General features: G+C 44.9%; 3 protein-coding genes across 3 annotated transcripts in view; 1 reads left to right on the top strand and 2 right to left on the bottom strand.

The window, feature by feature from the left end:
* The window catches only part of DDAH1 (dimethylarginine dimethylaminohydrolase 1), a 112900-nt gene extending 110662 nt beyond the window's left edge, over window positions 1-2238 (bottom strand). The window contains exons 1-2 of the mRNA XM_075508473.1: window positions 1847-2238; window positions 1457-1637 (exon numbers count right to left, since the gene is read on the bottom strand). The gene's annotated coding sequence lies outside the window, so the exon portion shown is untranslated. The remainder of the gene's footprint in view (window positions 1-1456; window positions 1638-1846) is intronic.
* Window positions 2239-2972: 734 nt separating this feature from the next.
* Window positions 2973-5650, top strand: CCN1 (cellular communication network factor 1). Its single transcript, XM_075508466.1, has 5 exons — window positions 2973-3227; window positions 3348-3564; window positions 3908-4255; window positions 4400-4602; window positions 4712-5650. The coding sequence occupies exons 1-5, from the start codon at window positions 2988-2990 to the stop codon at window positions 5009-5011; spliced, it is 1308 nt and encodes a 435-aa protein (XP_075364581.1). The 5' UTR covers window positions 2973-2987; the 3' UTR covers window positions 5012-5650.
* Window positions 5651-14965: 9315 nt separating this feature from the next.
* Window positions 14966-23907, bottom strand: part of ZNHIT6 (zinc finger HIT-type containing 6) — a 34260-nt gene continuing 25318 nt past the window's right edge. Inside the window, exons 9-10 of the mRNA XM_075508468.1 lie at window positions 19972-20096; window positions 14966-15626 (exon numbers count right to left, since the gene is read on the bottom strand). Coding sequence (XP_075364583.1) covers window positions 15541-15626; window positions 19972-20096 — 211 coding nt within the window. The 3' untranslated portion in view covers window positions 14966-15540. The remainder of the gene's footprint in view (window positions 15627-19971; window positions 20097-23907) is intronic.

The following is a 23907-nucleotide window of genomic DNA, read 5'->3' as shown; positions in this document are numbered from 1 at the left end:
AATCACAAACTTGTTCCTCCTGATCACAATGCTGCTGTGTAAAGAGTCATCCTGGGAAAAAAAGCACCAGCCAGAGTCTCCATCTAAAAACAGCTGTTAAGAATCTTAAAACTAAAGTACCACAGAAAAAAACCATACATCTACAAAACCAAGGGAAGCCTGGCGTACTGGATAGCTTAGAGTCTGGAAATGGGACCGAGCCTTGCTCCTCCTCGTCACCAGCTGGGGCTCAGCCAAATCAGTAGGGATGGAAAGTCGTTACTACCATTACTGGCAACCATCTAAGTTTGCCGGTGGTCTCTGTCCAGTTCTTAATGGATACATAAAATAACTCCTGTCATCAGAAATGGCACTAAATGGTATATATTGGCAGTCTCGGGAGATAGCTGCATGTAACTAAAGACTGAGTTTCCCCTTCAGCTGTTGTCCTTTCTGGTCAAATTTTGAGGCATACGACTGATGAAGACAACCACTGCCGCCTTCTGTAGAGCGAGTTCTGGGCAAAGAGAGGCCCGGAGCTTTCATCCCATCGCCTTTCCCGAACCGCAAAACCACCACAAAATAAAGCGTGGATCTGATTTACTTGAGTGAAAAGAAAAACGCGAAGACAATAAACTGTGGGGGGAAAAAAGCCCACAACGGGAGCCCTCCGTCAGGCCTGGCCCGGGCACGGGCCTGGCCACGCCGGGGGGAGCGATGGCAGTGCTGGGGCCAGGAGCCCTCCTGCCCGGCACGGCCGCCGCCGCGGGGACACCGCTGGAGGAGGGGGAGGACGGGGCCGGGCTCCGCAGCCCGGGCCGGCAGCGGCACCGGTGTCCCTCCGACGGGGACACCCGTGGCGCTGCCCCCGCCTCCGTCCCCGGGGTCACGGCATCCCGCGGGGAGAGGCCGCCCCGTCCCACCGCGGCCCGTCCGTCCGTCCGTCCGTCCCGTCCCGTCCCGTCCCGTCCCGTCCCGGTGCCGCTCCCCCCGTGCTGCCGCTGCGCGGAGCCGCGGCGGTTTCTGCGGGAGGGTCAGGAAAGGCGGGCGGTGCCCGTCAGCCCCGCTCCGTCCGCGGGGCTGGAGCCGCTCAGAGAGAGATGCACGCCGGGGAAGCGAGAGAGAACGCGGCACGTTTTGGGACGGTCCCCCGCAAGGCTGCCGCTGCCGCTGCCGCTCGGCCGGGCCGGGCCGGGCCGCAGACAGGGCCGCCATGGTGCGCGCCCCTGCCCGCGCCGCCCCGGCAGGCAGCGACCCCCGCCGCACTCCTGCGGCCAAAGCCACGTCCAGGAGCGGCGCTCCCAGGACAGCAACAGCCCCCGTTTCTGCGGCTGCGGCGGGGCCCAACAAGGCCGCCTTATTATCCCCGCTGCTCTCCCACACACCGAAAAAGCAACACCCCCCCGGCGGCGCGCGCACGCACGCACAGGCGCCCCCCGGCCCCGCGCGGCGGGAGCAGCCCCGGAGCCGCACTTACCGCAGCCGTGCGCGCCGTCCCCGTGAAACGGTCCTTTCTGTAACCCTTTCGGCTGTGGCACCGGGCGGGCGACGAGACGTCTGGGCTTCGCCCCTCCGAGCAGCGGGGCCGCTGCCGCCTCCCCTCCCCAAGTGCCCATCCTTTACGAGCGGCGCGCACAGACACTTACTGTATGGAAATGCTACGCAGACAGGTTAATCACATCCCCCTCCTCTTCGCATCCCCTCCCTCTCCACTGTCTCCTCGCCCCCTCCCCCCGCCGCTTTTCGTGGGCTTCGGAGGTCTTTTTGCAAAGGTTCGCCTCTCCTGTGAATCTGCTCCGCCACCTTCCAGCCTTGAAGGCGACCGAAACCGCCCCCCCCCCCCCCCACTTGTGTTAGGAACAATAACCTCATTTGCAAAGAAAAATCCCTGGAATGGGGACTTATTGTAACGCCGTTGGGTAGCAGGCTCCACCGCTGGGCTTTTTTCAATAAAGGAGCGAACTGCAGTATAACGCCAGTTGGCTCCTCCAGCGCAATTCTCCTAAATCATGATAGACAGATTGCGTGAAAAACAGGAATTCCAAAGAATTTCCTGCCCTGGGAACAGAAGTTAAGGCTATATTTAACAACATCTGAAGCTGTCAAGAATGCTTTGTGGTTGGATAACAGAGCAGAAAAATGTGAAAAATGCAGGCTACTGCTATACCAAATATGGAAATATTGTTACGTCTGGTGTCTAAATCCCCATCTGGAAATACTTACAGCCATGAAAAGACAAGACGCCACAACAGAAGCTTAAACTCTCCTCCCCAACCCCAAATCTTAACCTTCAACAAGGAAATACTATGCGAGGACGCCCCACTTGAGCGAGGGACGCCGAAACCGGTGCTAAGCAGGCTGCAGGAGGGCTGCTTGCAGCGGGGCCCTGCCATCCCGTTCCTGCCCTGAACACCGGGCGGCTCGAGGCACGCTGGGCATCGCCCGGCTCCCGGGCTCGGGGCAACGGGAAACGCTTGCTCGCGCCCTCAGACAGCAGCAGGGACGACAAAGTTCCCCGGTGCCGCCCGCCGGGTTACTGTGTGGGAAGTGTAACGAACACGCAAAGCAGCGCCGCGGCCGGCCTCGCAGCCGCGGGGGGCTCGGGCAGACGCGCGCCTCCCCCGCCGCTGGCAGCGCCGCGGCCGCCCGGGGCCAGCTCTGCCGCAGGGCACCCGCCGGCCCGGCCCCCGGCGCAACAGGCTCCTGACTTCGGCGTCCCGGCGTTAGGCGCGCCCGCAGGGACGACAGCGGGGCGGAAGCCCCGCGGGGCGGGGGGAGCGGCCGCGGCCGCGGGGCGCGCCGAGAGCGGCGGGGCAGCCCCGCGGAGGAGCCCGCCCGCGCCGAGGGCCCTGCGCGCCGCTCCGCAGGGGCGTGCGCGGGGCCGCGGCGGGCGGGCGGGGCGGGCGGGGGGCGGGGACCCCCCGCGGCAGGGCCGCCGCCAGCGGCCGCGGGGCCGGGAGACGGGGCGGGGCGGGGCGGCCGCGCCGCGCGCCAGCCGCATTCCTGGGATGCCGCGAGCGCTGGACGCGGCCGCGGCCCGGAACGCGCGACGTCAGCGCCGCGGCGCACGCGGCGGCCCCGCGCCCCATATAAGGCGGTCGCGCCCGCCGCTGCCTCAGACCGCGCCGGCCCCGCTCCGCGCTCGCCGCCCTCCGCCGTCCCTCGCTCCCGCACCGCCGGCGCTAGACATGGGCTCCGCGGGCACCCGCCCCGCTCTGGCGGCCGCTCTCCTCTGCTTGGCCCGCCTGGTAAGTGCCGCGGCTCTGCCCGGAGCGGGGAGGGGGGGAGGCGGCGCGGCGCGGCGCGTCGCGTCGCTCCGCTGCTCCGCTGCCGGCACTCACCGGCTGCCGCTCTGCTCCGCTCCGCAGGCTCTGGGCTCGCCCTGCCCCGCCGTCTGCCAGTGCCCGGCGGCCGTGCCGCAGTGCGCCCCGGGCGTGGGGCTGGTGCCGGACGGCTGCGGCTGCTGCAAGGTCTGCGCCAAGCAGCTGAACGAGGACTGCAGCCGGGCGCAGCCCTGCGACCACACCAAGGGGCTGGAGTGCAACTTCGGCGCCAGCCCCGCCGCGCTGAAGGGCATCTGCAGAGGTAAGCGGCTCGCCATCCGCCTCCCCCGGGAGAAAACCCTGGTCCCCGCAGTGCCGAAGTTTAGTAATTTCGAGTCCATGTATGGTTATGCTTTGTTGTTGGTAGCTTGGCAGAAAGGCACATGACTTCAGCAGTCTGGAATGCGATTCAGTATGTCTGGGCTGCGCTAAACGCACATAAGGAAAAGTGATTCCTGACTAACTTATTGTTCTGGCCCCGCGTCTCCGGGGGATTGTAGGGAGCTCCGCCGTAAATTGAATTTAACAGACCAGCAAATACCTGGGCTTAAACGAGCGATTCCCACCGCTGACTCCCTCCTTTCCCTCTCTCTCGATCTCTGCAGCACAGTCCGAGGGGAGACCGTGTGAATATAACTCCAAAATCTACCAGAACGGCGAAAGCTTCCAGCCGAACTGTAAACACCAGTGTACGTGCATAGATGGAGCTGTGGGCTGCATCCCGCTCTGCCCGCAAGAGCTCTCGCTTCCTAACCTGGGCTGCCCCAGCCCCCGGCTGGTCAAAGTCCCCGGGCAGTGCTGCGAGGAGTGGGTCTGCGATGAAGGCAAGGATGCGCTGGATGAGCTGGGAGGCTTCTTCAGCAAAGAGTTTGGTCTGGATGATTCCGAAGGTGAACTAACCAGGAACAATGAGCTAATCGCCATTGTGAAAGGAGGCCTGAAAATGCTACCTGGTGAGTGTGGGCTAATCTGTGTGACAGTTAAGGGGAGGAGGCGGAGGCGGGAGGATGGCTATATGACTCCTTGGACCCCGATGGAAAGAAAAAAAAACCCAGTGAGAAGATATATTTAGGCTAAGCCCTCTTCTTCTTTTGCAGTTTTTGGAGCTGAGCCACAAAGCCGAGCTTTTGAGAATCCCAAATGCATTGTGCAAACAACATCCTGGTCCCAGTGCTCAAAGACGTGTGGAACTGGCATCTCCACAAGGGTTACCAACGACAATCCCGACTGCAAGCTCATCAAAGAGACCAGGATATGTGAAGTGAGGCCATGTGGCGAGCCTAGCTATGCCTCCCTAAAGGTAAATATGGACTCTTCCAGTGCTGCTTCTCTTTCCAAACTCTCCTCCAGCCTTCACCCTCTACCCAAAGCAATCTCCTGCTAATAATATTCTTGCTTCTCCTTTGCAGAAGGGAAAAAAATGTACCAAGACTAAGAAGTCCCCATCCCCAGTGAGGTTTACTTATGCCGGATGTTCCAGCGTGAAGAAGTACCGCCCCAAGTACTGTGGCTCCTGCGTGGATGGCAGGTGCTGTACGCCTCAGCAGACCAGGACTGTCAAGATCAGGTTCCGCTGCGATGATGGAGAAACCTTCACCAAGAGCGTCATGATGATCCAGTCCTGCCGATGCAACTACAATTGTCCGCATGCGAACGAAGCTTATCCCTACTACAGACTAGTCAATGACATTCACAAATTTAGGGACTAAGTTGTGTTGGGGGTGGGATGCTAAACAGAATTTTGAAGTAACCAGCCATGGAGAAAGGACCTTTGATGGAAATGGTGCCTTGCCCATTTGAGGGCAACATTGAGATGTTACGAGAGTGCACTGTGCAACTGGACACTAATGCAACAGAGATTTAAGCATACTTAAAGCTTCATAGTACTGGAGCAACTTTTCTGCTTCTTTTTGGAGCACCTTATCTAATTATATACTGTTTTCTGTTTGTAAGTGATCAGATAAATGTTTTGTTCCGGTTAAGAAAACTTTTTTTTTCTATCCTGTTCAATTTAACACTATGCTTCTCCCCCTCCCTCCATCTTCTCCCACCCTTTCCCAACCAAGTTGGAAGTTACATTCCTTCCTGAGGTGGGCACTTGTGGGGTGTTCACAGTGGCAGCTATTATGTACCAACTGTAGTTTAATGGCAAACAGAAATCAGTTGTTTTAAAGCTGAGTATTTTATTTATCAAACTGTAGCTTTTTTTGTTTTTCTTTGAGTTTTTTTTAATCCCTTTCAGCCCCTGTAATACTGGAATAAGTTGTAAATGATTTTAATTTTATATTCAATGAATTAAAAGAATTTATTTATGGAATTAATCATTTAATAAAGAAATATTTACCTAACTACTCTTAGTAGAGCATTGTGATAGGCAACAGACTTAAATACAGCAAATGCAAGAGCTTTCTATGAAAACTTAGAATTTTGAAAAGCTTAGATTCTCTGAAAATGAAGACAAGGTTACAGATGCAGTGATAAACAAGAAAGCTGAGTCTAATTCTTTGGGTAAATGACATTTTGTAGCGGTATGTGCAGTCTCCGACCCCATGCTCTAGAAAGTATATGCAGAAAAAGCTTCTTGGCACTGAAAGCAAATGTTTGATAGAGAGACTGAAATGTTAATTAGACTGTCAGATTATTCAAACCGTCCTGGAATTTGCAACATAAGGTACTTCATTAGAATGCAGTGCATGCATGGTGATGTTGAACATCGGGGTGGAAGCTGTTGTCAGCTCTCACATTTTTTGGTGGCTGCTTTTTGCAAATTAATACATTTCTGTGGCAGAAGAATGTTTCCTACAGTCTGCAGGAGGTAGTTTGCTTTCACTAAATTCAAATTAAATGAGCTTGAAGCAATGACTTTTGTTAATCCTAATAACCCAGTGATGAAAAGTAAACATACTGTTAACAGGAGAAGAATGTGAGGAATTTCAAGTACTTCTCCAATAGAGTAAAAGGCAAAGCAGCCACTCTTTTCTCTTCCTTGCCTCCCCTTCCCACTTTTTAAATATGTAATTACACTTCATACTGTGGGACACAGATGACATTTGGCTAACCGAGGGAGTCGTAAGAGAGCTAGCTGGCACGCGGGAAGAAAATGACATTTAAAAAAATGAACTAGAGGAGGATCTGAGAAAGCAGCATCAAATATTTCTACTATGCTGGTTAGCATAAAGCTGTGCTACAGATAAGACTGAAAGGAAACCTGCAACAGGGTGGCTTATTTTTTTCCCTCCGCCTTGTCACTGGTTAGTTCTCTGGCAAAATATCCTCCTGTAGTCTGTAGTAAGAAAGCTACTTATAAAAAACAGAGACTGATTCCTGAGGTTTTAGAATTGTGAAGGGGTGTCATCCAGTGTCATATAGTTAGATGCAGAAGTGGTTAAGAATCAACTTTTTATTAGATTAGACATAAATATTTCAATAAAATAAATGGCCAAGTATCTCAGAAGCTCATCTCTGGCAGCTAATGCTTTGCCTGAGAAATTACAGCCGTCTCTCTTCTGCTCAGTCAAGTTCTCTCCCCGAAGGCATTCAAAACTTGAGCTGTTTTGGAATTCACCACCTGGCCACCAGTCTCAGCTGTATCTAAACTTGTCTGTACAATATTTGTTGACAGTAAAAGTGTAAAATGCAGTGAAGTGCTTTTGTTTGGCTTCTACTTACATCTAGCACTGAACACATCACTACCTCGGCTGCTCACTGAGAAATCCTCAGGTTTACATGTTGGGTTACCGCATGGGGAGGAAGAGGAACAGAACATGCTGCTCACAGACACGCGGCAGCTGCACGCGCATTCCTCGCCATCCCCACTGTCACTTACACTTGAATGACACCCATCTTCAAACCCACGTAAGTAACAGTTCCCTGAAAAATTACACATACATGTGACTATACGATACGCGTAGACTGTATGTCTGTAACACACACACCGTATACGAACAAAAGTGGCCCTTGAACTCCTGCCTCAAGTCTGGCTCTAGCCAGGCCCTAGATTTTACAACCTGCACTTTGGACTTTCCAAATTTCATCAAGTAGAGGGGTGGTTCTGTAATCTGCTCACTAGGAAAATGTACTGTTGGGAGGATAAGGGCTGCAGGAGCAGATCGTGCAAACATAAGAGTAAAATACGCTAAGTGAAATTATCCTGCTATAAAGAGACGGAATGAACCCCACTAAAATGAACTGCAAGCCTTCCAGAAGCTGGGATCTCACACCAACTGATCATCAACCATACAGTCCTCTCTTCACTTTTTGCATTTTGCAATTACATGGCAAAACTACTAAACCCCACAATTCGCAATACTGTAAAAGGAATCAGTGTCAATTTTTGCGTATCATCTTTGCACTTGCTTTGAAATCTTTATACCCTCTGTTGTTCCAGCAGAAAACAACCTAAATACTAGGCATGAAAATATAAATGATAAAAACACAGGTTCCTTTAAGTGTAATCGGCAGGGCTTACCAGTAGGGTTAATGAGCACAACTATAATTTTATTTCTTGGTCAAACACTGAAATATCAATATTCTTCTTTCAGGATGAACACTGAAAGATGAGGAGTTAGGAACACAATAAATAACGTACATGACAAGCAGCAGTAAGGTTTCAGTGCGTTTCAATGCCAGGCCAAGCAGTTCACCCCCTGAAAACGAAGGCACCTGCGCCGCGTGGAGCTCCCCGAAGGCGGGCAGACCCCCGGAGACCCCGGGCACGCAGCCTGCGGGCACGGGCCTCAGCACCCTCCTCTCCGCAGCAGCCCCGCTTCAGCCGTCCCACCTCTCCCCTCTCCTGTCTGCCCCCGGTCCTTCGGCTGTTTCTTTTGAAGCTGCTCCCACCTGCCACGCAAGCCCTCCCACCTGCCACGCAAGCCCTCCCACCTGCCACGCAAGCCCTCCCACCTGCCGCACCGCTGCGAGCGCTGGGGTCACCCGAGGATGGAGCCGGGTGGCACGGGGCAGTTTGCTGGATGCGGTGCTGCCGCCAAAAGGAGCATTTGCCAAACTACAGTTTTAGGACCGAAGGAATCCGTGGACTTGTATTCAACACGCTTGTTTACAAGGGTTTGATGGTGGTAACTGTGATATCAGAGTTACATATAAAAATCTTCCCTACTAATGAAGGCAACACAATGAAGACAAAGCTTCTGCTTCCTTAAGTGCTGCAGCACAAGAAACAAAATAAAAGCAGGAGCATGCAGAAAACAGACTTCCGTGATTACATTAAATCCTCTCCCAGGGGATGCTGCTAGCTCGCTCTCCTGAATGAGCAGCAGATGGAGGAAAAGCTAACATCTTACTGACAGTGGGACAGCCAAGCTATTAATCAACCCTCGCTGAGCTGAGCCATGAGAACCTCTATACTCCATATATAAATTGCTGCGGAGCCCACAGCAAAGCAGTCCCCGCTGGGCTGCCTGACCCTCCGGTGGACACCTTCTGGGAATCGGGCCCATCTCCCCGCTACTGGTAGGAAGCCGAGGCGGCACGTGGGCTGCGCGGGAACAGGCAGAGACACTGTGGATCGGTCAGATTGCTGCGGGAGGATTTCCTGTGCTCAGAGTCCACTGAAGCTGCATGAATCCCCCCACGCTCCAGACAAGGAGCTCTGCCGCAGGAGAATTTCTGAGCTACGGCTGCACGTGTCTTGAGGACTGAAACGAGAAAGTTTACAGTGTGCAGTCATTCAGAGTTGGAAGAGAAACCTACCTACCTACACAGAAGCAGTTAAATGTGTTACACCAGAGGCTTGCTCTTGCCAGATGCTGGCCCTTCTGGGCTGATCCTGCAGAAAAGCACTTTGATGCACGTGCACATTCTAGTTTACTCCTGTTTAATCAGTGGAACTATTTCCATGCAGTGCCCAGAGTGCTCAGCACACGGCAAGGGAAGGCTGTGTAGTTTTACCGGCTGCTCTGCCTCAAGCCTGTTTTTTCATGTAGGTATGTCCCCGTTCTCATCTTCACAATTTTTTTCTGCACGTTACGTAGCCACGTATAAAACAGCACATAGAAATGTGGAAGTGCCATGGTGAAAGCAATAACATATAACTAGCTTTGGACACACTTATAAATGCATTTCAACTCATGAACAACTGAAATGCATTGAACTGCAGGGAGGCTTGGTGTCTAGAAAATATAAATCCTGTAAAAGAAGACTTCAACCAACAAAATGATACAATAAGCACCTGTGTCTATTACCCTGTAAAGACCAAACACCAAGAAACCAAACAGACGGTATCCAGTATGCTATGACTTTTCCCCCCAGAAAAACTACAGAGCTATGACTTCTACATACACAATTTATATTGGAAAAGATCCTGAAAGACCCCAAGGCACCATTCACATAAGCAACTTCATCTGTCTTGAAGTACACACTTAAGGGATGGAATGTAGCAACTGTCCAGGAGGAAAAGATTACACAAGATTTTGTAAAGGTTTTCATTTACTAGACAGAAGAAATTTAAAGGTAGGGTGCATAGATTTGCCCAGATGGGAATCCAGCTAGGACACGTACATTAACAACTTAACCTCATGGTGAATGCAGTTTCAGTAAGAATGAAGGGATTCCATTATAGATATCAGTTAAACAGTCAGCAGTGTAGCCCAGCAGTATTTTGAGAACACTGGTTGAACACCAGATCAAAAGGAACCCAGCAGATCATCTGAGTCAAAGACACCGGCTTCTCAGAAGCTACTGATTTCCTTCAGCATCTCAACCAGGTTAGATCCTAATTAGCTCATGAATTTGACAAAATTGGACATCAAGACATCATGGCTGTAAAACCAGCAAGTCTATTAATGAGAACTTAAACCAGGAAAATATATTTTACTCTACAGAAGTGGCTACTCGTGCTGTAGTGGAACAATCCCATTAAAACCAATATGGATGCCCAAGCACAGCTGAAAGCAGACACTCGGAAAACAGGTCAACAAAGAGATACCACCGAGTTTAGATATGAAAATGCTGGGGACTTCTCAGGCAAGCTTTTAACGCCACCCCTGTCTGCTCTTTTTCCTGAATGTCTATACATTATCCACCAACCTAATTTTTACCTCACTTTGACATATCTCTACTCCCTATTGGCACTCTTGGCAAAATGGACAAGTTCTGGGGCTACAATACGATTCAGTAGAAGAACTGGAAGCGAGGAGTGGAAAGGCAACAGGCAGCTTTCACAGTCATTTCTTCCTCCTTCTTGAGGCAGAACTTGGATGACAGGAAGAAAGTGGCAATGTGATTTTAAAAACACTTTTGCTTTCTGCACCAGCTGGGATCATCTGGAACCAGCCATCTCCCAGTGTGGTACTTTATTCTCTAAATCAAGACTCCCTCTCCCCTCTCATTTCTATCCCTGCTTCTTTGGCAGACTATTTTTAACCCTCTCTGATTTGTCACGCAATCCCACAAACAGCTGTACTGATGCAACTGATGCAAAAAGAAGCCTAATGCAAAAGGATTAGATAAATATGAGCACTACTGTGCCAGTTTAAAAAAAAAAAATTAATCCACTGTTTTCCACTGTTTCTATCACTAGTAGGAGTCAGTAAGTCCACAAGACTTCCCCTTGCCCCAAAGGTAGGCAAGGCTCTAGTGGCTTTCCATATTTTACCACTCTATTGATTTTTCCTGCCAAAAAGCCTACTACAGTAAGATAGCCTGGAAGTGCTTTTCAGCAGGAAAAGTTAGCAGTGGTGAAATCAGGCCAAGCCAGTGGAACTTTGCTTCCAAAACAAAAATATGTTACAATGCAGAGAGCCAATGAGGGAAAGAAGCTCTCACAATAAAAGCATCATTAGAGCTAAGTCACTGTCCGACGGGTCACTGAGACCCGGCAGGACACAGCGGGAACACATTTCTGTTATCGCAGACAGACAGGCAGCAAATCAACTATCCTTGTTTTTTCCTAGTTTTACATGTCTTCTGCAACTTCCCTTTCAGTTTCAGTATTTGTTTCGACTTGGTTTTGCTGCCATTTCTTGTTTGTCTCGCATACATGTGACTTCCTTCCATTTCACCACAAATTTCCACCAAATAAAACCATATGCACTGCCATAGCAACATTTTAATACAAACACGGGGTAATCTTTGTTCACTGAAGTACACAGTTCATTTTTTTTTTCTCTTATTAACAGAACCTGCATCTGCATACAGTTTAGCTGAATGTCATAGCAACAACATAAACACAAATGCAAGATATTTTTTCCTTTGGAGGGAGGAAGAATAAATGTTTTCAGGAAAAGAGCATGGGACTTAAGAAAGCAGAATGAAATGTTTGTGACCAAACACGGCCTGAAGTTACATCATCACAGCTGTATATTTACTCTCCAAAAGCCTGCTCTTGCAAGGTGTTATACATTCTCAGTTCCTACAGATGTCAACAGAGAACAGCCGTAACTGGCAGGGCAAGGTCTGCACCACAGCTATGCTTACACACAACACGGAGGCTGGACTTCCTGTCAGCACTAGACTGAACTTAGAAATTTATGTACTTTTTTAGACTAGAGTGCACATTCTGCACGGTAAACAGTTTTACTCCTAATGCGAAGTAAAACTGCACCATTCAACTGGAGTAACAAAAATTGGTCTGGTGTGCCTCCAAGACCTAGTGCCAGCCACACATTTTGCAGCATGACCCTCTTTTCCTCTACGGATCAACAATTCCTAATGCAGAGATAAATACAGCAAAACCTAGAATTCAGATGTGTTCATTCAAAACTTAGCTGTTACACTGACAGGGGGTATAACATTGTTTACCCATGACAACTCAATAACTTATGCCTCATACCCCCAGGAAGTTATACAAAAAAGGAGAAGAACCAAGTTCTCTCATACAGCTGACTCAATCCTACCTCTCAGCTATTGCTATGCGCTTAGCTATGCTCTATTTTTGTCCGTTACGGCTTGTGAAAGGGATGACTTCATTAAGCTTTTAATTTCTTTTAAGTAGCATGTTCATTCAGGACAAGAGCCTTTACTCTTTGCTTTGTAAGCTGATGGTCCTTCAGCTCAAGCACGCTGTGAGGGTTCAGGGTTTGAAACCTGAAAAGTCTCAATGTTAAAAGAAATGCCGCAACAACACTACACACAAATAGCTTGTTCCTTCTGTGACAAGTAGTTTATAAAGGAAAATAAATAAGTAAGCGTAGTAGGCATAAAATCAAGCACTCCACGCAAGCTGGTGTTGAATGATGAAGATTAAAACAACATCACAGTTTTCATTCACAGACATCATCTGCGCTGAATCAAGGCAGAGTCCTGTAGGGATCCTTGTATAGTATGTTTACAATAGTATGTTTTCAAAATGGACAGAACTGAAGGCTTCCAGACAGCCTCAGCTCCATGTCTTAAATTTCAAGTGCTTGACCGGAAATTCAAAAATACAGCTTTTAAAGATGCATTTTCTCTCTTCAGTTTATTACAAGATGCTCGTTCTGGGTTAAGTCACTCAGAAAGGAATTTAAAACTTCCCTACCCTAACTGCCTATGAAAGTGTTAAAAACCATCTGCCTAGCCAAAGAGTGCATAAACTTTGATTAAATCAGTAACCTTACTATTATGAAGAATGACCACTGTTGCAGGACCTGCACTGGTCACCTGACATCAGTAAGGCTGTGCTTTTAGCCACAGACCATTGTTTTGATTCATTTTTATAAACAAAAATTGAAAAAGTTTAGCAAAACTGAATAAAAATACTTGAATTTCATCTTGACTTCCATTTGATGAATCACCATTGTTCAAATCAGTGTAACCGTTATCAAAACCAAATAAAAACATGTGAATAGTAACCTGGGAATGAATGGCAAATGCTACCAAGGCCTTTTACTCTCAATTTGATTGAACTCTGGAAGATGATTCCCAGCTTGCTTTAGGAAATTTCAGTTCTAGTAACCACCACAGGAATGATCCTTAATCATTTTTTAAAGCCTTCTTTAAGGTAGGAAAAGATTTAAATCTGAAGGATAGATTTAACAGCACCTTCATTTAAAAACAAATTACGGTTGTGTTTGACTCACAAGAAAGCTTAAACTAGATTTATATAAGAAAAAAAAGAAATGCTGGCAAACCCTTTCATACAATTAATGACAACTGCCAAGAGTGTAGGAAAGTAATGCAAATTACCAATCTGCATTCCTCAGCCAAAGACTAATCACACGCACATGCAGATCAACACTAATATTTGCAGCACTCTAATTTCCACTGTGTGCCATGAATCTTAACAGAAATGCCATGCTTTTACTCCAGATGAAACATTTTCTGGCAAATGAACTGTGGCAGTTTTGCTGTTCTGCTCTTTTATCAGTGTTATTATGCATGGGTTCAAGACTGGTTTAAAGTAATTTGTGGCTACCAAGTCAGCGTGCAGTAATCACTGATTAGGAAAAGCTTATTCACTTTCACTGAACTGAAAAAATATGAAAGCAGCACCTATAGCTAGGAATCCTGGTCCTTTAAAAAGGGTTACAAAAACAAACATTGAAACAAGAGGTGGGCAGAGGACCAACAATGACTAAAAAAGAAAATAGCGCACAGGTGGCTACTGCCAGGCAAGAAGAAAAACTTCCCTGTTTTACCAGGGGTTGCAAAACACACAAGGGAAAAGACACATGATACTGCTGTGAGAAAAAGTAGTACGTGACTACAAAGGTCTGACGCTCTTTCCAAACTTCAGTAGCTAGATGTCATGGTGAACAATTTTTTAATGACAATTTGTTTGCAACAGCATGAAAAAAAAAATAACTTGTAAAACTTTGAACATCTCAAAAATCCTCTCCACACAGCGTGCCTGGTAAGGAACCGACAACCTGGTGCCCTGAAGCCTAGACTGAGCGTCTGGAAGCCTGAGCCCTCTCCCGTATTGCTGTCACAGCCTCCTGTTACCTCAAAAAGTTCCTTCACTGCTTTCTGTTGTCTTTCTGCCCATAATGTCAGCACTGGCAGGAAGAACACTTATGACTGAAAAACCACCTTCATGACAGTTTAGCGTGCATCCCATGCCACCAACTTTTGTCGCAAAGGTGCTAGTCTTAAGCAGGAGACAGACAGGGGTAACAATGATGCCAGCAACAACCTCACAGAGCTGTTTACAAAGTGATCATGTCCTTAAAACTTCACAAATGCTGACTTAGCTAGACCCTTGCAAACTAACCCCAAATGCCTATTCTGGTTCCTGAGAAGCCCCTGGTGCAAGTGTGCAGAGGGGCCCACCTGTCTCACACGGCTCGCAGCACATGCTGTTCTCGTCCTCCACGGACCCCACAGACATGGGGGACTTAGATACAGTGGTAAGTGGTCTGGGATCTAGAAATCTTCCCAGAAGTTAACAACAGATTTCTATTATCAGCAGATGATACAGTACAGGACTTCTTTTTAAGGTTTATTTGGTTTTAATTAGGTAAATTTAGTTGATATTCCAGTAAATATTTACAATACCTGGCATCAGTAGGTAAACTAGTAATATGAGATGCATAACATAAGCATTGTTTTGAAGTCCAATATATTAGCACTAGTGACACTCCATGTATCCATTTCTATTGATTTTAAAACCCCTGCTAATTTAGAAGATCAGGTAGAAGATTAAACATACGGCAATATGCCACTCTGAAAACACGGTTTGACCTGTCCTTAACACATTAAACAAGATGCAACCAAGTAAGAAATAAAAAAAAAAAAAAAAAAAAAAAAAAAGTATTGCGAGAGGCACCCAAAACGTCACCACGGAAGATTAAAGTAAAAAGTAAAGTAAGATCATTGGCAGCAGTTCAGCATGGCAAACAAATACCCTGAAAGAAAACTGATCTAATGAAACACCAGTGGTTTTTTTTCAGTAAGTTTAAGCATTAAGACTCAAATCCACATATAAATACAAATATGAGATCAGATATTTAAACTCAGAAATCAGACTCTGAGCTGTTAAGGTAAAAGGAAAACAAAATATATTGTTGAAACTAACTTCGAAACTTTAAATTTGGGTTACTCTGATTTATTAAAGATACATGGACAAAAGGGTGCAATTAAATATCAGTTTTTTCTGGAACCAGCAATTCCTCATCTCTTTATTTACATCCCTAAATATGCATTCCTAAATCCAAAAATAGGCAGGCAGTTTGGAAGTGCTGCCTTTAGTGAAGGAAGCCAAACCAAACATCTGAGAGCTCAGCTGTATAAAAAAAAATTTAATTAAATAGTAATAAAAAATTATATAAAAGGCTCATTCCACCCTCTTCTCAAAGAACCATCATGAACTGTCCCGAATTTCCCCTTCTTCCACAGATGAAAGGGATGAACTTTCACTGTCCGAGTTCTCTGCAGGTTCACTGGCATCTGAGGGTGTAGGACACAAACAAAAAACAAACAAGCAATTAGTTTCAGCAATGTTGTTTGCTCATCACACGGTAGCAGTTTCTTATCTTCTTTTCCTTTTAATCACACTTTCCTTGAGGACAGCTATTTCGCAAGACTAACCAGTCTCATAACATGGGATAAAGCCCTGGGTAGGCCCTTGTTGTTGAAGGAAAAAGCAAGACAATGTTGAGAATTTCTTTTAGTTTTTAAATCTTGGTCTTTCAGCCAAGTAGGTAAGCTGAGTATTTATCACACACAAAACTCGTCCTCTTCATCCACGGAGAATTTCAAATTGTTCTCTTGGTTTATTTATTTTAAATGTTGTTTTCTGGGTTGCTACATATATATCACAACTGTAATGAATTATAAATAATTTACACTTTTATTAGCATTTCAGTTAAGATGGGGAACTACTGAGAAATTCTACACAGAAATGGAAAATTAAGATGATGCACCTATGTACTCCTTCCATGTGTTCCAGCATCCCAAAGATGGTGTTAAGCTGTGTGAATCCATGAGCTAAGGCTGATGAGGTTAAAGCTGCACAATAACTTGTGCTTTAGCACACAGCTGTTGTGGTCTGCTGAGATCATATCGTGAAGTACTTATTTCCCAAACTGGTCTTCAGCCTCACACCCTGAGACTCCTTCTTTAACAAGCACTGACCCTGGTCACCTTGTGGTGAGGCCACTGGTCGGTGGCACTCAAGCAGCACAAAAATAAACTACAGCAAAGTAGGCCCACGATTCACACTCTGCTCTCGTTGTTTTCAGTATCTGGTCCGACTATGAATTTAAAGAAGTTTTTGAGCATTTAGTGGCAGATGCTTCATTAGGGAAACATTATCGGAAGGGAGCTGATGCGATATAGTTACTGTCTTGTCAAGATAAGTTCTACAGTTGGCAAACATGGGTAATACGTGGGACACAGTGTGCACCTGTACAGTTTCAATGGAATTTGTTCAAGAAAATAGAAGCATTTCACCCAGAAACATTGGAGGTCACATTTTGTCTACACTAAATCTAGTGTATAATCAATTAACATTTATATGCCAGATATGTACTCAGTAATGCACAAAGTAAGGATTGTTTTTGCCCCTAAGTCCTGTGAAAGCTTCTATAATCCCCTACTATCTTCAGCCATGACTGACCTTGTATGCTGAAATCAGAGCACCTGTAGTTTTTGCTATAAGCAAGTCAAGCATCAAAGCATCACATAAAAGAATGTGGCAATCTTCTGACTCACAGTGAAGCTCAACAGACAAATTTTAGCTTTAGTTTAGTCTGTTACAGTTAAGTTTTATTTAACAGGAATTATGGATTGTCTTCACTCAAAAATAACATATTTTTATGGTGTTGATAGCATTGCCTATAAACAAAGATTACCCAGTCCTTCCCACCATAAAACTGTCTGCAGTTTACTTATAATGTAAAATTGAAGCTCTGGGTTTAAATTTTTCAGTGCCAGTTTCCTTCCTCAATCCTTATCTTTTTTTTGAAAGTTTCAGCCAAAATACTTCAGCCATTTCTGAGAACAAGGATAGGAGAAAGGGGCTTTGTCCTCATTAAATTCTAGCAGCCTCTCTTTGAAGGTGTCCAGCTCTAGCTCTCCCCCAGTCTTCAGGGGAGTAGTAATTTGAATCACAGGTAGTAATTTGAATCACAGGGGGGAGTGGTGATCTTTCCCCAGCACATGCCTGTTGCTGTGGCTATGAAAACTTGCCTTTCTTCTTCCTGGGGAAGGGGATAGATCTGAGATTGCTTGGTAAAGAAACATCATATTAGCAGTTAAATTTCCACAAGACTTTGTTTCTTTTTTTAGCCTGTGTCCTTTGAAAACAGACCTTGGAGGGCTACGGTAGTCAAAGCCCCTGCACTCCAGCAGACACCCTGCCAGACACCCGCTTATCAATGCAGCAGCTGTTTGCCTGGAATGCCAGGGGGAGGTCAGCTGGGCAGGCACTCCGAGACAAGCGTCCCTCTGGGTGCACACGGAAAAGGAAGGCAGAAAGGAAAGCCACTATTGGCAGAGATAGGATAAGCAAGCGCAGGATGGATGGCTTAGGAGGAACGTGCAACAGATACAAAAAGCCATATGTGTCGAAGAAACTGGACTGCAAGTAACCCACAAGATGCTGCAGCAGAAAGGTCACTTCCTGGGAGATGGGAGTGGGCTAAAGCCCCTCTCTGATTACAACAGACTTCTCCCTGGAAAGTCTGGAGGTAAACCCAAGATTTCCGCTCTTAGCAATTATCTGTGAATGCAACTGGTAAGCAAACTAAATACTGTTTTTTCTCCTTTATTCTGTAAAGATGACACAAAACAAAAGAGTACAATGTTTGTGCCACACTTCAACAAAAGTGGTATTTTGTTTTCAAGTGGAATAACAGCAACAAAAAAGCCCTCCTATTTTTATATTAATGTTCTGAACATGCTTTTCCTGAAAGAACCTGGCGTTACTGTGGCAGGCTTCCACTCTTAACAGAAACAGCTCCCAGAACACAGCGTCCAAACCAAACTCAAGGCTGAAGCATTAATATGTTAACTAAGAAGATGTACAAAAATAAATTATGATAAAAGTTGTGAAAATCATGTTATTTTTGCCATTAGCTATAATCTTTTGCTATGTTATTCCCAAGACACCTCAACAGGGAGCTATGCACTTGATTTTTACAGATTCTATAGAAACAGTTTAAAAAAAAAAAAAACAACAAACGGATTAAGAAAATTAATGGTTCCCAAAACCTGAAATAGCTGCCAGCATTCCCTGAATACCAGCTTCAGGGATGACTGCTAACTGAATGATCCCTGCAGCAGAGGAAGGTCACTGTCTTGAAGACACACACTTGCACTGCCCTGTGACAGAGCTATCAGCACTTCCCCAGCTATTACTGGCTCTCTTTTCCCTTTGCCCTTCTACTCTGCCTTTTACAGAATCAGCTAGTTGCTGCGGCAGCACGACCTCAAAATACAGTTTTTCCATCAATGCTTATTTGAATCTATACCCTTAAAAGGACAACCTCCCTACTAGCTCAGGAGACAATGACAACCACCCCATTCAGATTAGGTTTACGAGTCAATCACTTGTAACTCCCTCCTGACATCTACATCATAGCAGTAGGGCTGACTACTGAAAAGCAAGGGACCTAGATCAAGAAATAATGGATAAACTGAAAGTACCTAGTTTCCTTGTACTCCAGTGTATGTATGTGCACTCCTAGGGTGAATATCGGTGGACCTACTTGCTCAGACAAGACTCCCACCTCATCCCCTGGCGTGGTGTCTCGCTCTCAGAAGCTCTTGCAGTACGTAGCACAAGAAACATTTGCATGGTGTTTCTTTGTGAGCAGATTGCTCCAATGGATCACTTGGTGTCATCTAGCCAAAACAGCCAAGATCCATGGAAGTCTGGTATCACTGGTACAATATTCTCAGTCTCATATTTATTCAGTCAAATTATATACATATAGAGCCATGATTGAATTGCCGCAGGGAAACAGCCATTGCAAACATATTTCAAAGCTTTTCCTCCTGAAATCTGTAAAAATTACAGACTGGCTCATAACTGGAAAGTATGGAATTTGATAACTAAGGTGACTAGCTGGGGGACTAAGAGACGAGGGAACTGATTCCCTCTATCAGCAGCTGCAGAAAGCAAAGCTGGGACATGAAGCCTTTATACTGGGGAGAAAGATGGAAATTAACTTCAAAACTAAAATACAAATTCCTGCTAGACCTGGACTCTCCTCTAAGTTAACTCCAAGATGAGAGTTTTCCCTCAACTAAGTACTTTTCAAAAGATAACACTGTGCTTTTAACCCACCTGAAAAGCTACTTTGCCATTAAGATTTCTAATAACTATCCTGTAATTCAGAATTATTTGTCCAATGTTAGGAGTTATGCTAGGAAATAATGGAGAATGTTTCCTTTGTATGATTAGCAGGCTTGCTTAAAACTTATCTTCCCCAGACAGCATGACGTTTTAGAAATAACCAACTCTGTCAAACTTTGCTACATACAAAATTTAGCACCAGTTTGAAGAGTTGTTTTACCTTAGTGGCTAAAAATATACAAAAAAAGAATCAAGCACCAGTAAACAAAGTTAGGAAAAACACATACAATACAGCTTATGGATGTAAGCCATCAGCCAGCAGTTTTAATACAGAGCATTCATAACAGCTTTTTTATAGCAATCTTTTAGATTCAGAGGGAAATACAAGACATACTGCACATTCCTGGCATTATTAATAGGTGCATCCTTAATTATTATTTATTTAAATAAAATACCTAAGTATAGCATAACAGGAAATAAATATATGCTTACCTTGGCCAAGAACCACCATGTCATTCTTCAATGTTCTCAAAACCACAAATAATGTTGGATACTCAATTATTACTTTGCCTTTCAAATTGTCTAGGAGGCTTCTACTGGCATCCAGTTCATTGTACCTTAAAAATAACAGAGAAGTTTATTTTGGATTTTAATACTAACAAGGACATAACGTACACTTTTGGGGGGGCAGGGGGAGGCTTTCTGGCAATTCACAAGATTTTCAGATGATATCATGTTCAGAAGAACTATCTTATGATTCAAATTACATATCCAGTCTTATTATCCAACTACAAAATTTTTTTTAAACTCTCCTAACATCTAAGCATAAGAACAAGAGGAGAATCAAAATCAAATTTCTCTAAGGGCTGAAATGTTTTATGACTTCTTAATGAATATCTTTACCAAAATCGGATATGGACATAGGGTTATCAAAATGGATATATTTACCAAAATCAGATTCTAAATTAAAAATAACACTTAATGTTCTACTTACGGGCTTTAACACTACAAGTTTAATTTACATGGTTAGTAGTGTACCTTATTTATCACGTTTGCTTAGGAATTATCAGTGAACTACTGGGAAGATGAAATAAAAAGCATACCTGAACAACTACTACAGCAAAGGTATACTGGGAGCACTTAGAGCTCTGTTTTTCTAGAAGTAAGGGCTCTGATAACCCAGAACACGGGGGCAATAATTTCCAAAAGCTGGTACAATATCCCCATTTATGCCTAAGCAAATCTCTGCTTACAGCACCATACAAGAGGCGCATGACTCGGATGCGCAGTCCTTTCCCAGACAAGGGCTCCTCTTCACCCTGGAGGGTGAAGCCCGGTATGTAACACATGATGCCACAATAATAAAAAGTAAACTGAGCATCGTCTCCACAATTATTTCCTAGAATTGTAATATTCTGTCCCAGGTCTCTTAACTGGAAACCTGGACGTGGGATTTTGGGGAAAAGGAAGGGATATTTCAAAGCCTTCTGTAAGAGAAACGCTGTTGCTTTCACTTGCTATAACTGCGGCATCCAACAGATGCTCTGATATTATTACACTGCAATCTCAGTTATGCAATTCTTTCTGTAATCAGCATTATTAAATTACTAGTAAGCTATTGTATCAGTTAAAGGCAAATGAAGTTCAAAACCAAAATACACTGTGGGCAATAAGTGGAGTATTTCCCATAGCTGCTCTGCCTTCTCTGATCGTTAACATATTATGCAGTTGGGTTTTCTTCTGCCAAAAACAACACTGGATGGGTGAAGGAAATTATATACTTCATGATTTACAGTAATGTGTGATTAAGAACAGTACATCAGAGGAGTCAGCACACAAGAAGAATATTGAAGGTAAAACAGGATTTGAGTTCTTGGGATTTAAGGGAAACTTAGTTTGAGCAAAAGCTACTTCTCTCTCATATTCAACTTCAATCATCATGAAAATATTTGGTTTCATGTTTCTCTCAACCCAAAGTAATTATGACCTCTTCTTACTGAAACCCTTTAAAAGGGATAACAGTATATTACATTTCTTATTGAATGAATGCATTCATAACTTGTGGATTAACACACATGAACAGAAACATATTTACTGCTTTATTTACAGTACTCTAAATGCAAAGTATGGCACTACCTTTCCTTTGGCAAGGACCTCAACACATTCTTTTCTGGTTAAGCAAACATTTACCACCAAGAGGCTAAAGTAATTCACATGCCACAATACACTTTCCATTATCTCATGTTTTAGACAAAACATCTTTAGCGTCCAGCTTGGCATAAGATAAAACATTTGTACTTAAAACTATTTTATGATAGTAAATTACTGAAGTGTTAGATCACCAAGTCAGAGCTTTATCTTTTTTGTTTTTAAAGTAAATTTTATTGGTTGACAGTGACAGAGAAAACATCTAAATTTTTAGTGCATAATGTGGGCTGTAAACTTTGGGGAGAATATAACAAAGAAGCTTAATGCTTCTCTTTTTTAAACTTTGCTGTTATTGTCTATGCTATCCAAAAAACCTCAGTCTACCACATTCCCTACTTTATACACAAATGCAAGTTGAGGTTTTCTGCTAATCCACCTGCCAACCTCTTCCTTGACTGTGCATGCTTAAAGATCTCAAAAGAAAACTAATACTTGTCACTCAATTCCAAAGTCTAATACAGGATGGCTCCTGAGCAAGACTAATTTTTCAGGTTCTCTCTGGAAGACTTTGTCATGATAAAAACCTTCCCAATTTTATCCCAGAACTAGAACAAAGTCATACATCAGAGGCTGAACAACACAGACCTATGGGCAAAGGAAGACTGCCCTGTAAGGCTTTTCCAGAAGCCTAGATACACACACAATTTCAATTTTTAATTATGAAAAGGCTAGACCTGTTTGAAGAAAAAAGAAAAATAAAATGAAATGACATTTTTACAAGTCTTGTAACTTCCTGTACTGATTATTCACCAGGATGAGCTGAGGACGTAGGGTAAAACTGGAATGCAGGTCCTCCTATGTATTTGCAGGGAAGTGGTCTCAACAGGTGGGAGATGGAGCAGGGAGAACCTGGTAATCAGGTATTACCAGATATTCTTTTATCACCATTCTTACCTACTTGTCCTGTATCACTGGGATTGTGAAGCCTGCTCAGTAAGAACCCACAACGAGCGGAAACCTTCTTCAGGCCCTGCCTTCACTGTGCATTTCAAGTGACAACCCAGTAAAATGAATGACAACCAGTGTAAGTCTGTCTGTCCTTTCACTTGGACTCTTCCATGCTCCAGGGCCAGTTGCAGGAACCAGCTTAACTGAGGCTCTCATCCTAAACAAGCTCCTTCAGCCCTTCGTGACAGGATGGATTGGAAGATAAGCCTGGCTCGAAATGAACTGCCCACCCTAACAGAACCATTGCCTTAACGCCCCATCTTCACATCTTTCTTTTAAACCCTCCCTCTGTTTTCTCTTTTCTCCCACTACCCAGTTCATACAAATTGTCTGCGCTACGGCTTCCCGATCCTTGTATTCAGTGGGACTTCTCTTTGCACCCTTCTTTCTCAATTTTCTTGCCTCCCTGGTATTTACTTACCACATATTTTCTCGCTCCCTTCCATACATTCCCTCAGCTTCCTTGTCCAACACCCACCATCTAATAATACACTTTCTTGATTATTTTCTTGCCCCAAGCAAGGCTTTATGCCCATGGCACGAAGCAAGAAATAGGCCTGGATTTCTTCTCAATAAGACAACTCCATTTGTAAGGACCACAAAGAGACAATCTTGGCAGACAACAGCTTTTGATTTTAGCTGGAATGAAATAACAATAACTGCTTTTTAAAAGACAAAAATTAAATAAAATTCGCCTGCCAGCAGGCAGTTTAAAAGCCTACAAAAATTGTGACAATTGAGAAAATTTAACAAGATTCAGCAATCCCACATCAGTTCCCATATAATCTGTTACATTCACTCTACGACTGGCTTTGTTACCTTTCACGAGATGCTGAAATTAATGTGGCTCTGCACTTCTGATAGCATCTATGAGTTTCTGCAAAGGATAGTTTCACTATCTATAGTCATTCCACCACCTTCCAGGAATTCAACAATTCAGTCTCCTAATCTGTCTGCCACAGGCAGGAATGCCATATTAGGTCACTGCATCACAACAAGCTCCCCTCAAATGGAGCCTGTGGCTATCATCGCAGTGGTGTAACCCGTCTCCATTAATTCAAACAGCAGGAAATTCCCTGCTGATCAGGTTTTCCTGAATGTCATCTACAGGAACTTCGATTTTAATAATAATAAAGAAAAATCTGGAATTAAAGATAAACTGTAACCATGTTATTTCCCTAGTTTAGTCTTCTAGACACTGAAAAGAGAACAAAAAACTTTTAACCATCTAAATAATTGTAAATATTACTAAAATGCATATTTGTATAATGA

The sequence above is a fragment of the Mycteria americana genome, chromosome 7 (genome assembly GCF_035582795.1).
Source record: "Mycteria americana isolate JAX WOST 10 ecotype Jacksonville Zoo and Gardens chromosome 7, USCA_MyAme_1.0, whole genome shotgun sequence".
NCBI lineage: Eukaryota > Metazoa > Chordata > Aves > Ciconiiformes > Ciconiidae > Mycteria > Mycteria americana.
The sequence above is the reverse complement of the archived record's forward strand: the minus strand, read 5'-3'. Positions and strand labels throughout refer to the sequence as shown.